At 36.5% G+C, this 15,406-nt stretch overlaps 1 protein-coding gene across 4 annotated transcripts in view; it reads left to right on the top strand.

The window, feature by feature from the left end:
* Window positions 1-15,406, top strand: part of GRIA2 (glutamate ionotropic receptor AMPA type subunit 2) — a 64,411-nt gene that overhangs the window by 17,608 nt on the left and 31,397 nt on the right. For all 4 annotated transcript variants that reach the window (XR_008351125.1, XM_053460266.1, XM_053460260.1 and 1 more), the window contains exons 3-6: window positions 7,358-7,597; window positions 11,397-11,593; window positions 12,906-12,959; window positions 13,383-13,544. Coding sequence is in view for 3 of the 4 variants with exons in the window: in XM_053460266.1 (XP_053316241.1) it covers window positions 7,358-7,597; window positions 11,397-11,593; window positions 12,906-12,959; window positions 13,383-13,544 (653 nt within the window). In the remaining variant the exon portion in view is untranslated. The remainder of the gene's footprint in view (window positions 1-7,357; window positions 7,598-11,396; window positions 11,594-12,905; window positions 12,960-13,382; window positions 13,545-15,406) is intronic.

Below are 15,406 nucleotides of genomic sequence, written 5' to 3'. Positions count from 1 at the left end.
TTTGCATTTTTTACAGCATTATAGCTCTGTTTCTAAATGGAATGTGCTGATTTATGAAATGTAGAAATTAAATGTCCCATTTCTTTATAGTGTTTCATCTGCCAAATGTCTTAGGGAAAGCACCTTGTGGAAATTCAAGTGGCATAGAAGCTTAGACCTAATTTGTTATTTCATAGAGCAGTAATGGACTGCCCTAAGTCACTGAGCTATTCCAGTTTTTAGGACACACTGAAACACCAGTATGCTTTTATAAATTAGGCTGTAATGACCCAATTATTTATGATGAAATTGTTATGTGCTTGTGGATCTTTATAGAACCAGATGAATCATTAAAATACAAGAAGGACCTGATTACAAAGTTAATGCAGTAGGCAATGTTAGCTTTTAACCTTGTGCAGTCCTTTTACCAATGGCATCAAAGCCTTTTAATAAGCAATATTTTACGCATACCTACATATGGTTGTTGAGTACTTCACATTAGGGTTTTGTCTAAACATTTCAGAATATTAAGGTGATATCGTTTTTTTCTCACTTTTTTAAACAAATATAAATTTTTGATTGCAGGATTTCCTGCATTAATTCACATAGCAGCTATCACATGCAAGATAAAAGTCTTTGACCATGTAATTTCCTGTCAGCAGCAATTAACTGGGTACACAGGACCCTACTGTAAAATAAACTTTGGTTAAAAAATTACCAGCAATAAAAATGTCCGTCGCATTATCTACTATTCATCTACTCTGACTCTATTACCACTATGAGAACGGACATAATGAATATTTGATATCAAAACACTCATTGTGTTAAAATGTATTTCTTACTTGGAGGTTGCTTCGATGTAACATCTTCCAGATTAAGGGCATCATCTTCTACCTTCAGCAACCTATAGAAGAATTGTAACTACGCATTTATGGCATGTGTGGGGAGAAATGACCAGGGCCATGGCTTTGATTACAAAATAGCAGGGCATACTTGGATGTGTAAGTTGTAACAATGCAGCAACTACTGAAAAAACTACTTTTGGTACTAAGTAGCATGTTTCCACTATGAATATTGTCTCCTTAAAATAACCATACACCACTGACCTAAATGATGGCAGAATGCAGACACTTGGGTAGGAGCAATGGCAAGAGGACCCTGGTAAAGAGTGGTTGGTAACGGTCCAAATATCAGAAGTTGGGCAGCAAACAGCATCAGTGGATTATACAAGCCAGTAGGCAGGAGGCAGACAGGGAAACCGTAAACCATTGGCCAATTGGTCAGAGGGCATGCAGCAAACGGGTACTAGGAGATCAAATAATATATATAATATATATTCAATAATTAAGAGATGTGTCTCAATACTGGCCATATAGTGTAACTTGAGGACAGAATCCCCTTTTTCTGCAGCACAGGAACACACAGAGGGGACCAGAACAATTGAGCAGTTACAGGTTAACCCAGAGGAAATTTATAGGGCTGCTGGGATCATAATGAGGTAGCGATGCCCCTCTAACACCTTTGTAACACCCTCAAGTTCAGAGGTGCTGCAGGGGATGTGTACGGGTGCCATCTGCTGCCTAACATCCTCCCAACCACCCTCGGCTGTAATGGCTTGCCTCCCCACCTGGCAGGCTGGCAAGACACATGCTGCCATCTTCTGGTTGGTAAATAGGTGTTGAGCAGCCAAGCATGAGCTGAGATGAGGGCTCCTCTTGCCGGAGGAGTGGTAAGGACCCACATCTGGATAGTTTGCCGCTTGATCAGGCTGTGGGAGCCTTGATGGAACTTCTGACAATATAAACAAGAATGCAAGAGGAAGAAATAATTATGTAGTTTAGGACATGATAAATGCTCTCAGTAAGGTGAGCTCCTGCAAGCTGTCAGGTCCACTTTACTTCATTTGTCCCCAAATCCAGTCATCAACTTAAGCACTTCATCAGTTTTCCTGCTAAAGCACACCTTTCGTTTTCCCATGTCCAACATCTCACCTACTTTCTGTGTATTCAAGTGGTGACACTAATGTTAAGTTCCTGGTCAACTGGCATGCGTTTTTCATACTGTCAATTAAGTTAGGGGGGGGGTGCCCTCTTTTGTCAGATTTGATTATTTTAAATAGTCCAGGTAGCTTTAAAAGGGTGTGGTAAGTAGAATAAATATCTAATTTATAAATATATAATCTAATCTTGTCCAGGGCCATATCTAAAAAAGTATGCTGAAGAAAGCACAGTTTGTAATGCTAAAGGATGTGTACAGTAATTCTTTATAACAAACGCACAGGTAATTGTGGACGTATCCAGACAATCTAAAGAGAAGAATGGCATTAGGTTTACCCAGACATGGACTATTAAAATTTAAATTCAATTAAATTGTCATCAATAATCCAGTAAATGTGATATTATTGCAACACTGCTAGAAGATATAGTTATCTTTCTGCGTAGCTTGCCTTGTTTAATGTCTCATCTATTAAACCTCAAAATATATGCTGACTTTTTTTTTTATATAAAAATACATTTGTTCTGAGCGAATCCTGTAAAGCACTGACAACAAGACTTTTGACATTTACGAGCTAATAAGGATGGCATGGGAACAGTTTGGCCACACATGCTGACGTGTATAAACTTGTCCTGGTTTCAAAAAATGTGATCGTTAAACAACAACCTATTGTAAACAGCTAAAGATTTAGCTCTATACACACTATATATTTTCAGTAAATAATTTATAGCAATGGCCTTTGGTACCATCATTATTTGCTTTGAACAATGTCTACTGTATTTTATAATTTCTTTGCTGGTAACTGTGCATAATCAAACATTTTAGAATGCTTTTAGAAGTGTTTACCATATGGATGGGGGCAGGGTGTGGTTAGCTATCTGGTATAGTGGTTGTGTTTGGACCAAATTTAATTCTAAAGTATCAAGTCCTACCTCCAAAGAGAAGACCACTCCAAGATTGTCTTTTTCACTTAATCAGCGAGACCCTAGATTTACAAAACCCGAATCAGACCTGGAAGACATCCCAGCTACCAAAATACATAACATTGCTGTTTTATTTTTTTTATACCTCTACTCTTTGCTCATACGATAACTAGCAGACATAAAACAGATCTCTCAGGCATGGCAACGACTTTCTTTCTAATGAACTCTATGTGATTCCACAACTAGACAACCGAGATAACAATGGTGTTGCACTCTACGTTTATAAGGACTTTCATATGCCAGGTCTCCCACCATGTTTACAGGGACTATTTTGTTCCTAATGGATGCTCTGGATTACAAAACAATCTTACACAATCGTGCTCACAGAACTGTGAAATACAGACAGGCTCCACCAGCCTCCTCATGACCATCGTCATTAAATGTCATTACTTTACAAAGCAGATGGAATGAAAAAACCTCACCAAAAACAGTTGAGATCAATGACATTCAGATCATCCAAGACGTATCCATTATGACCGTTTGATAATGTTGTAAATTGAAACTCGAAGCAGAAGTACTTAAAAACCACAATATCACCACCACTGGCACCTTTATTGCAGTATACATTTTTCTGTTCTGAGAATCGAAGGGAGTGCACAATATGAAGTATATATGGCAGGAACTGTTGTGTCGGATCAAGGTTGACGAGACTCAAAAGCTAATTCAATATTGTACTCTAAATGCAGGAATTTGTTACGTTTTGTTAAGAAATGATCATACAAAATGAAGGCAAGAATTTTTTGGCAAGAAGCCTAAAACATGAAGACGAAAGGGATTTAGTTAAACGGACAGAGTTAAGGGTCAATTGTAAATTACTGTACAATATGCAAAGTGACTGGTATTTGCTGCAGTAGTCAAGGTGAGATGAGAATTGGACATGTATGTTGGGTGTTAATACATGGAACACAGATCTTGAAAAGATTTATGGGCCGTACATTAGCATATAAATGCTGCATAAGGAATTTGAACAGATTGGGGGTCAGTTGTGACATCTAAGCATTTGTTAAAATGACAGATGTGTTCACCATCAGTTATTTGTTGCAGTTAATAATTAGACCATGTTTCTGCTTGACAAGAAGACCATAATTTACTTATTTTATACAATAATGGGCTATATGGGAGGAAATATGAGAATTTGAGTAAAAGTGATGGCTCTTGATAGTCAAAGCTATTAAAAATTTTAAGATCTCCCAATGAAGCAATAAAAAACTGGATGAGTCCCAACGATTTCATGTTATGGTTATTTTAGTACCTTATGCAAATACATTTTAGATTTTATATAAGGTGAATGGTGTTTAAATTGTCATATTGAAATGAATAAAAATCTAGGGTAGGGATTACAGAGACCTATGACAGTCCAATCACCTTTAAATATACAGGTAATAATCACTGCAATGATCCATGTAGACCTAACAATCTAGAATACATATGAAGGTCGTTTGTAATTACTTAAATATGCATTATTTAGCTAAAATAAAAAATGCACTTGGTTTTAGGAAAATGCAACTCTGGGGCTGCAGCCCACTGCTCCTTTTGTTGGCCGATTTCTGTACAACCTTTGTGAGCCCTTCTAATGCATTCACATGATGGATCTCATTAGAGCCCCTGGAACCCTTGCACACTGGCAAGCTATCTAGCGTGGGACAAGAGAACAACTGCATTGGGGGATTCTTATAATTTAAAGGGGGGTCATAGCTTTCAGTTGCAAGGATCATCAGATCATGGAGGAGGAAGGCAGCTGCAAGTTTTGGAGAGTCCATGTTCAAGTAGTTTACTTTTCTTGTTCCGTGATGTTTTCTGGGACAAACATGTTCCTTTAATCAGTTTCTTTGCTCCTCTAAGGTTTATAATTGGTAGAAAGGTCTAAAGGTCTAAAGGACTGTGCCTCCTTGAATTGTAGTAGGGATGTTCATAACTACACCTGACTAATTGTAAAAAAACAAGTGCAGGCTTATGCTCCAGGGTTATAAGAAAATGGAACCCTCCTATGCGGAGCTGTATTTAGGCTCTCTATGGATTGTTCTCTATCTAGCCCAAATATATTTCTATAAAATGTTCTTAAGCCTTTCTTCAGAGAACTTCCTCTCTCATATGTTACATTTATGGGATAATGCAGAGCCCCTGTATATGATGTCATATCCTCGCACTGCCTGTCGGGTGCTGTACTGAATTATGAGAGGTATGGGCAAATGGTGGCACAGAATTACTTCTTCGTAAGACGCAGTGGCCCTGTTTTCCTAACCAGCCCATGCCTTTATCTTTTTATGAAGTACTTTCTATAGCTCAAATTAGTATACTTATTTTTTATACTTAATATTGATAAATAAAAATAAAATTAAAAAGCTTTATAGTGAGACATTTACACACTTCATACATATAGATGTACATATGTATAGATATTCAGGTCAAAGTCCCCAAATATTCGATGTGATACTAGTAGGGAGATATTAACTGTTGGGAAAATATTTGAAAGGTTGGGGAGAGAACAATCCAAAATGTATAATTATCACTTGTTATTATTCTCATAAAAGTACAAACATAATTGCTGTCGATGAAGGGCAGTCATTGAGTTCTCTGGTTTTCTTGAGTTGCAACTCTTGGATACATATACTTCATGAAAAGGTCAAACAGCCGACTGTATTCAGGGAAATGCTAACCTTCCTGCTGACAGGTAAAAGCTTTCCATTCCTGAATTGCCCTGACAATGTTAAGTATATAGACTAGACTTTGCTTTTACTGTAATGTCCTCAGATGCCACATTACCACCTGTTCTGATTTTCAGTTGCTAGTTTAGTTGATCAAGCTAACAAGGGTTGGGGGGATCTCAGTGTCTTTCCATGCAACATGGACAGAGATCCCAATTATGGCAATCAGCATTCATCAGACCTTAATGAACTAAGACCATCAGATGGCATGGATGAGTTTGTACAAAATCAGGCATGTTGGGTTTTCTTTAACATTATGTCTATTAAGTTATTTTCTGGAAAAGAATGCATTTTCTAAACCATGTTATATAGATATGTGTGTGTGTGTGTGTGTGTGCATGTGTGTGTTTCTCATCCTGTTCCATACATGTTCTGGAACCATGATCTTTCAGGAGCTGCATTCTATGAGTGTAAGAAAGTATTTTAACAGCTCTATGTTTTCCAGAATATTAGCCACTTGTTCAGTGAACAGAAAAATAATATATTGCGCAATGTTTGAAACTGTGGCAGATTAAAATGTTAACTTTGGTTCGGTATACTGTTATAGCCTAAAGTTTATGTCATCGGTGAGCTTATGCCTCACTGTGGTTGGTGATATACAAAATGGTACCTTAACAAAAAAGTAAATCTTATGCCTAATTAAATTCTTTGGAGGTATAAATGATAGATCTATAGCCTACAGCTAAGATAAATTCACTTGTATCTTAAAGGAAAATAGTAGAAATTCATAAAATTCTCTGTGGCAATAGATAGCACTTAAGTAGCAAGATAAACACTGTATTTCAAAGGGCATGTACAATTAGTTTTTATTTTAGTAATGTGTTATGCCCTAGACATTTATTGCATGGTTTTAACTATGTTATATTTTCACACCTTAAATACAGATTACCTGTTTCTGTATATCTATATAATTAAATAAGTTAATGAAAACAGAAATATGTTTTCCTAGAGATGAAGAATTGTTTTTTCCCATAATTTTTAAATCTTTTTTTTAGCAATACTTATCTGAACATGCATGCATGGTTTCATCTGTATAGTCTTTAGTCTTAAGCCTCTGTAAATATATAATTTTTTAACGAATGAGAATGGAGATTTCTTTTCTTTTTTTTTTTTTTTTAACAATTTTTGCCGTAAGGACCTACGGCATTCATTTAGGTCACATCTACTTTACAGCTTTTTTTTAACCAACATCCTCATCATTTTGCTCACCCCATAAATCTTAGCACTGCATTGAAAGAGGAGGAACCTGCAGCGGTTTGTTCTCTGAATTACCCACTGTGTGTTTTTTGCTGCTAAGGATGGGTGATTCACTTACACGTAATAAGAACCAACCATTCGCTGTGAATTATTTTCATTAGGCAATCCAGGGTACGGCAGACTTTTAACTTATTACCTTCATGCATAGATGTCATTTACAGCATAACACACATACATTTATACATACCAAGGAATGCACATATATATATATATATATATTGCCAACACTTTCATGGCATAAATGTGTGTCCAGGTGTTTAATTTTCCAATATAAATGTATTTCTCAGCCTTAACAAATGCATCAAATGAAGCATGTGATTGTACTGTATACCAATTATGTACTTGTGACTCATTTCTAAAATTAGAGTCGGAATGTTTAAATGCTTAAGTCCTTGATATTTTACTGACTTGTGTCTTCTTTTTTTTGTTGTTTTGCAGTCTGCTCCCAGTTTTCACGAGGAGTCTTTGCTATTTTTGGATTTTATGATAAGAAATCTGTAAATACTATCACATCATTTTGCGGAACGCTTCATGTCTCCTTTATAACCCCAAGCTTTCCAACAGATGGTACTCATCCATTTGTTATTCAGATGAGGCCGGACCTCAAGGGAGCACTTCTTAGTTTGATTGAATACTATCAATGGGACAAATTTGCATATCTTTATGACAGTGATCGAGGTAAGCTTTAACCTTCTTTTACTTGTTCAATAAATTATACTTGCACTGGTTTTAAATATAGAATTTTCTGTAGCAAATACTGTATGATCTTCTGAATCTTAAAATATATGAAAGCCAAAGTAGGTAAAACTAAAATCTTATCAATAGTTTTTTAATCATGTTCCAAATGGTGTCAAAGGCAATTTTCAATAAATGAGTAATTTATTGTAAACATTTACCGTGCTTGAAGAAAAATGGAAATTAATATAATTTGATTAATGCCATCAATTTCCAAAAAGTAATGAAAAATGTATAAGTGGCCTTAGTAAAATGGTAATGTGACATTGATATGAAGTCATTTGTTTCTTCACAGCTGTCAGCATTAACTTGATCAGATTAAATTGTATCAAAGTGAATTAAATGGAGTCTAAAATAAGCTTTCATGTCCTTTTTTCTATCTATCTATCTATCTATCTATCTATCTATCTATCTATCTATCTATCTATCTATCTATCTATCTATAAAGGGGGGAAATTATGTTCTGATCTAAACCTATACCTCTTTTAATACATGCCAGTATCTTCCTTGCCTTATCAACAGCTGCCTGAAATTGTGCACAGCTGCAGAGTCTATTGTCAATAAACACCAAAATCCCTTTCCATAGAGGATTTATCCAACAACCATTCATAATTAGCATTTTTGGTTTTCTTACCAAAGTGCATATTTTGACATTTATCTATATGGCCATTGAACTGCCCATTCTCCCATGTTGTCTAAATATTTAACAAATAAATATAATGGTTTGTCAATTACTGAGCCCTACGTTCCTTATGTACCCTTTAGTAGATTTAATTCCTCTTGTATTTTGGCCTGTGTCACCCATGAATATGAGGTAGGTGACAGTGTGGTGTCATTCATTTGTGCAATCCCTGACACTGATTCCTCGAGGAATAAGCTGAAGAGAACAGTGAGTTGAGTACTTCTGCTGTCATCTTATCTTCTGCAACCAGTATGGCACCTTTGGTTTCCAGTTGTCGTACATTTTCAGTTTTCATACTTTGGCTGCAACCGTGTTGTGATAACTGTTCCTTAAATGCCCCCTCACTTGATTGGGGGCATTTAACCCCTTCACGACAAAGCCTGTACATATAAGGGTTCGCGATGCAATGCATTATCAAGGCATTCAGCAACACAACCACCTACCTCGAAAAGAAACCCCCTACCTCCGAAGAGCAACCACAAGTGCCATCAGTGAATGGCGTTGCCGCCACTCACAAGATGGTGATGCCAACTGTCAGCTCAATGAGTTCACAGAGGGTCTATCCAGAGGATCTATGCATTCAACCTATTATTATGTGATAAGTAAAATAAAAAAATAATAAAAAAAATAACAAAATAATAAGATTTAAAAGAAAAAAAAATGTGGTAACGTAAAAATAATTCCCCACTGTCACCAAAAAAAGTCCGTGACTGTGTATATATTTATATATATGAAATGTTTTTTTACGAACAAGTCCTACAATTAGCACTATATTTTCACAAAAATTGCCGCATGGAAAGAGTTAAAATATTGGCATTTTAAATGCCCATAGGGTGCCTAGTTGTTAAAAATGTATGATTTGATGGGGTAAATGGAATTAGTCGTCTTCCCAAATATGGGATGTGGGCACAGACTGACATGGGCACTTTTACCTCCCATATAACCCAACGAACCCATGCATGGGGGTTATCACTGCACTCAGGAGATGCTGCTGAACACACCTGTGGCTGAAGGCTAATACAGTAAGGGAATAAAAACATCTATGGTATAGACATAAAGCTTTCCTCACTATGGGACCAGACCAAGGACTGAGTCCCTTACATTAAGAATAATGGGCCTGATGGTTCTTATTAGTCCTTCTTTGTTTCTATGTCACTGTAAATATTTTTTTTAGTTTTAGGTTAAATGTTATTGGAATTTTTCTGTGGTTGTTACTATGTTACATTATATGTTTCATACATTCTGGGCATATATTTGCATATGGTATCTTGAACAAAAGTATATAATTAATACGAGTGCATTAAATAATAAAAAAGGAATAATGAAATGACTTGAGTTGATGATCTCCAAGTCTTAAAATCTACAGCTCGATACTGGGGCTCCTTGATCACAGCTGTAATGTATAATATTTCATCAGGAAACATACAGTATTACTGTACGTAACCCATTTATTCGCTAAAAGGAGAATTGTCAGGAGGGTTTGCAGGAGACTCTCTCTTTTAACTCTCTAACTATTCATTATGGGGGCCAACACCTGTGGGTTTCTCCTGCAAGATAGGCTGAGTTGACCCCATATCATTTATAATTCAATGGGTAAGTAGACTTAGTTACGGATTTAACTATACAAGGTCAGCCAAGCTCTTCCTGCAACAGAAGCTCAGTGGGGTTGGTCCTTTATAATGTATAGCAGTCTTTTATATTCTGCCATGAAAGATTTTTGTGGTGCACTTATGTGAGGTGGACCCCTGGACAGTAGCCATGAGAACGTGTCTTTGACAAATCCTTTTGTAAGGTATTTAGGTGTAAGAAATTGTGTTGCAACTTTGCAAGTTTGACTTTGGTTTTATGAAAAGGCCACCTTAACTATATTGAGTCTATTGAAGGTTTTTTTTTTACATTTAGTATTTTTTAGTGTCTGTATTGACTACTACAAGTCTAAGGATAAATACACATTTCATCATAGGATCACTTTATTGGTAATATTAAACCTCACGTTACCCGTGTTACTCATATAATCTATTTGACATAATAGAAAGATTTAAAAATCCATAGATTTAAGTGAACAAGGAAATTGCTACTTTAAAGGATATAAAAAGGACAGTTGTAGCTTTCGGGTAATCAATTAGACACTAAACGTTACATTAATTGTTCATGATAAAACGTTGACGTGAAGCCTTTACCTGATCTAGTTAAGAATTTATATCTATAGGATAGCTTTATGTCTAAGCATTTGCTTGTTTGGCATCTAGAAACTTTTAATAAATGACACGCAAAGGATTAGGTGTGAAGATCACAGATCAGAGTTGAAAGTGATGAATAGGCAAGTTAATGACCCATGTTCCTAGTGATATTTAGCAGGTGGATTTGCGGAGTTCTAAGTCTTTTTTCATGTTAAATGAAAAAGTGGCATTTATGAATGTGTTTTATTCGCATAACTGGCAAGCGTGACACAGGTGTTAGGTGCATATAGTGCTATAATACACCACAATTCCACATTTGTATTACGGAAATTGCTAGATGTTATGAGATGCAAGACGTTTAGATTTTTCTAATAAATGTAAGTCTCAAGAATGATTTTGCTGTCATGTTACTCTTTAACACCAATCTGCTTTATGGGATTTATTTTTGTGCAAACCCTGGTCATTGGTACCATTTCTGTTATTAATATAAGTGAACTTCTGTCAGTTTGAAGGAGCAATCAATTATTAAAACCCCATACCAATAGCTAGGAAACACAAGAACAACTTAAACAAACTAGGTGAATTTAAGCTTCCAGCGCCTGTGAACATGTGCAGATACTTGGCGCAGGTACCTGACTGATATCAAGGTGTGACAAAGACTTATGTAATAACAGAGAATGCGATAACTGATAGACACCTTTGTCTCCTGATGTTATTACACAAATATACACCATGCTCAAATATGTATAGAAGAATATACCCTGGCCACATGATTTAATTGTAACATATAATATAAAATACTGTTTAAAAAAGCTGAGCAGTTGACATGGAATTATATATATTGCTGACTGTTAAAAACTCTATTATTTTGTCTCTTTAGGTTTATCAACATTGCAAGCTGTACTAGACTCGGCTGCAGAGAAGAAATGGCAAGTGACTGCAATCAATGTAGGCAACATTAACAATGACAGGAAAGATGAAACATACCGTTCCCTTTTCCAAGACCTGGAAATAAAAAAGGAAAGGAGAGTGATTCTGGACTGTGAGCGGGATAAAGTCAACGACATTGTAGATCAGGTTTGTTGACTCAGAATATCCACTAGTGTCAGGTTGTCAGCTTCTAAAAGTAAACATTAGAAAGTGTAGAACGCATTGTGAGTTGTGTGTGCCGTGTGTGTGAATACTTTCAGTTGTAGGATATTCTGTGTTTCAGTTGTGGGAATGTCTGTGAGTTGTGGGCATACCACGGAGTTTGACCCTGAGTCTCAGGATTTTGGAGCAGATTTTCAGCCAATTGGTGCTTTTACTACCAATATGTTATGGTTGATATACCTTCTTGAATGCAGATGAATCAATTAAGTATATCTTTAAATTATGATCAGTCAAGGTTTCCATGAGGACCGGTATTAGAGCCATTTGATTAACACACTTGGCGAGTCACTACATAGAATCTTCACAATGGGCCGTTTAAAGACTAATGAGGGATGTGGATTGTGTTCTTGTGTTCTTGTAAGTTGTGTGAGTGTGTGTCTGTGTGCTGTGAGACTGCCAGTGATGTGAGTTGTGTTCTTGTGTTAGTACTGTTAGAGGCCCAAGAACCGAGCCCTTAGGAACATTGACAGATAGCGGTAGGGAAGAGAAATACATTGGAGTAGGCGACACTAAAGGTATTTTCAGAGAGGTATGATTTGAGCCAAGAAAGAGCTATGTAACAGATGCCATGATAATAAATGGTTTGTAGAAGTAGGGGGTGGCCTATTGTGTCAAAGGCTACGGAGAGGCCCAAGAGTACAAACAGTACATCTTTAGGATGGGAGAAAGGATGGTATGTTTAAATAATGATGGGAATATGGCAGAGGAAAAAGAGATATCAAAGATATTGGTTAGGGTTGGGGTAAGGACACCAGAAGGAGTTGGAAGGAGATGTGGTGACAGGGTTAAGGGGCTGGTGGTGAGGTTGGAGAAAGAGAGTAAATCAGAAATCTCAATATGGGTGACTGCACTGCTACCATTCATGTATTTATATCCTGACAATCTTTCCCGTGCTCATTTTATGCTTTCATTTTTAGAGAATATGTGTTTGCCAGACTGGGTATTGTGCACTGCATGTTCTACCAGCCATATATGTATGCATCTTATGGACTATTGTATGACTAGGCTGACTGGCTGAGCTTTCCACAGCCCTACTCCATCAAGGCTGTAATTTATCAGCCCTCACCTATTGTTTTATGTGTTTGATAACTCAGTGAAATACCAAAAGTTCATTACACATACTCTAATAGATACAACTGTCTGCTAACACTGTATTCTAAAAATATAGGGTAATGTAGATGTTTTGTGAATTACCGTTTATATGTACATTTACAAACAGAACATTTTACATCTGCAGGTCATCACAATTGGAAAACATGTGAAAGGATACCACTATATCATAGCAAACCTGGTAAGTATGTTTTTTATGTTTTGATTGTTTGTAATGTTTGTAATTTCCTATGTAATTACATACATTCCATGTAAATGTCTTATTTTAAGCAGATGATTTTTAGCTTCAAGCCCTTCCACTCTTAATATTGATATGTCTTTTGGAGGGGTTGTGTTATGATCAGGGACCAAATATTTACCCTAACAAAGTTGATGTTTTCTTCTTCTTCTTGTCTGAAAATGCTGTAAAATGTTAAGAAATGTTTCACACCCTCCCCCCCCCCCTCATAAGCGCTAGAAAATTACCAACGGAAAGGAGAGAACTGTATATTGGTTTTCTTGCCTTGAAGGGTTCTCAAGAGCTTCTCTTTCGTTTATTAAAATTTCACAGGTGATAGGAACATTGTCAGTATGAAAGTCTGATAAATTAATATTTTCTGCCCAGGGCTTTACAGATGGAGATTTATCAAAAATTCAGTTCGGAGGAGCTAATGTGTCAGGATTCCAAATAGTGGACTATGATGACCCAGCAGTTGCAAAGTTTATACAGCGTTGGTCAACATTAGAAGAAAAAGAGTACCCTGGGGCTCACACGTCCACTATTAAGGTAACCATCGCTTGTTTTTTCTGATTTTACACTTAATTGTTTTATTTTATAGTCATTACCAAGAAAAAGACAAGCAGGCAATTTGCCTTTTGCGGGTCTGATTGCAATATTTTGGGCAGCTACTTTGTTTTACTGCTTGTATGTAATTCTCGTGATTCCATTTAGATTTATCAGGGTGTCTTAACCCCTTAAGGACAATGGGTGGTCTCTAACCCATTGAAAACAATGCATTTTGAGCCTGTACATGTACAGGCTTTGTCATTATGGGGTTAAGCAACAAATGTTGCAGGCCACATTTACACTCTGACGCTATTATTTACTGTTTTTTTTAATGGATTTTCTATGCAGATGCACAGAACTGGGTAGTATGGTTATCTAAGCTGCCTTCTACATATGTTTTATGCTCTTCTGTCAGTCTGAAAGTTGCAGTGTCTCCCCTGTGTTTATTTCATTTTGAAGGACAGGTGCATATAAATATGGTAAAACTTAAATCTATTTTTCGCAAGTGTAACGATCGAATTACACGGACAATAAATGTTGGAGCCATTATTCAATTTCTTTTAGATATACATATTAAACCCCAGAGAGAGTCTACAGCTTATCAATTGGTGAAGGAAATTAAGCATTTCAAATTTCATCAAACCTGTCTAAGGACTTCAGTTCAAGGGTTTGTGATCAAAATTTAGACTTCTTTCAAACAAAACTTTCCGTTGGTATATCCAGTACGGCTTCTGGCGGGGAACTTGGCAAAAGAGAAATCTGCAGCTGATAATTGTAACAGTAAATCCTGGGTTAAAATTCAATAGGAAAGTGAAAATCAAGCTCCGGAGAGGACGGCAGGGCCATTTATTCTGCTGAAATTATTGTCTTATGAGGAACAGTCTGTATCACCTTACGTTTCAATACATCAACATATGAAATGCAAAGATTTTATGTCAACTTCTGTAGATGTAGTTGATACGGGCCCTTGCACAAGTGATTGCACAATGCAGGGGCAGTAACCTCCGCATGAACTCATTGGTTTGTCAGCTAAAACTTCACTGTTGAGGACATAGAAACATTTACTGAAAGGCTACTCATTGATCCATAGAAAATGGTTCATAATCATTACAAATGTCCACAGTAAAATAGAAAAGCAAGGGGCAGACAACAGCTGCTGAAGATGTGTGTGCCTAAGGTTCATGGGCATAGTAAAAACTGTTTATGGCCGCTTGCTGCTGAAACATCAACAATGTTTTAGTATCACTCACAAGTATAAATAAATTAATCAAAGCATACAATGCAGTGTATTATGCATTCACGTTCATCAATGTATGTTGGAGAGAAACTTATTAATAGTGTTAGATGGGGGACAGAAAAAGCACAAAGTGGATCTTACTAAGAAATGATCAAACACTCCAGTGATTATTGTACTTTTTTACACAGTCACACAGAGTAGCCACAATGTAGCCATTTCTTTGATAGTATAATAGAGCTTGTTGTCACCCTACTGGAATGCTGCATATTTTGGTTGGTGTGTCCAGTGTTGGTCGAGTGGATGGACCCAGGATTTTTGTCACCTACTTGGTGTGCCTTTGCCTTGTAACAGGGAAACTGTTAAATGTGGGATACAATTTAGTGCTGTAAATCTGTTACACGTGCTATATCTTTTTTATTTAATGTGTTCATATTTTCCAGTACCTGTCTCTATAAAAGGTATAGGCAGGGAATGCAAAGTTTCCAGTGAAGAGTCTTATGGGACCTCACAGTCAGCTCAATTAGGTTAAATTGGCAAGTAACTATTGTTGACAATATAATAAAAAATATAAACAATATTCTTAGTATATTGTATGTTTGACACTGTTTTCCATTTACCCATTTTA

Source organism: Spea bombifrons, chromosome 1 (assembly GCF_027358695.1).
Source record: "Spea bombifrons isolate aSpeBom1 chromosome 1, aSpeBom1.2.pri, whole genome shotgun sequence".
Taxonomy (NCBI): Eukaryota; Metazoa; Chordata; class Amphibia; order Anura; family Pelobatidae; genus Spea; species Spea bombifrons.
Note: the sequence above shows the minus strand (reverse complement) of the source record. Positions and strands in the feature narration are given on the sequence as shown.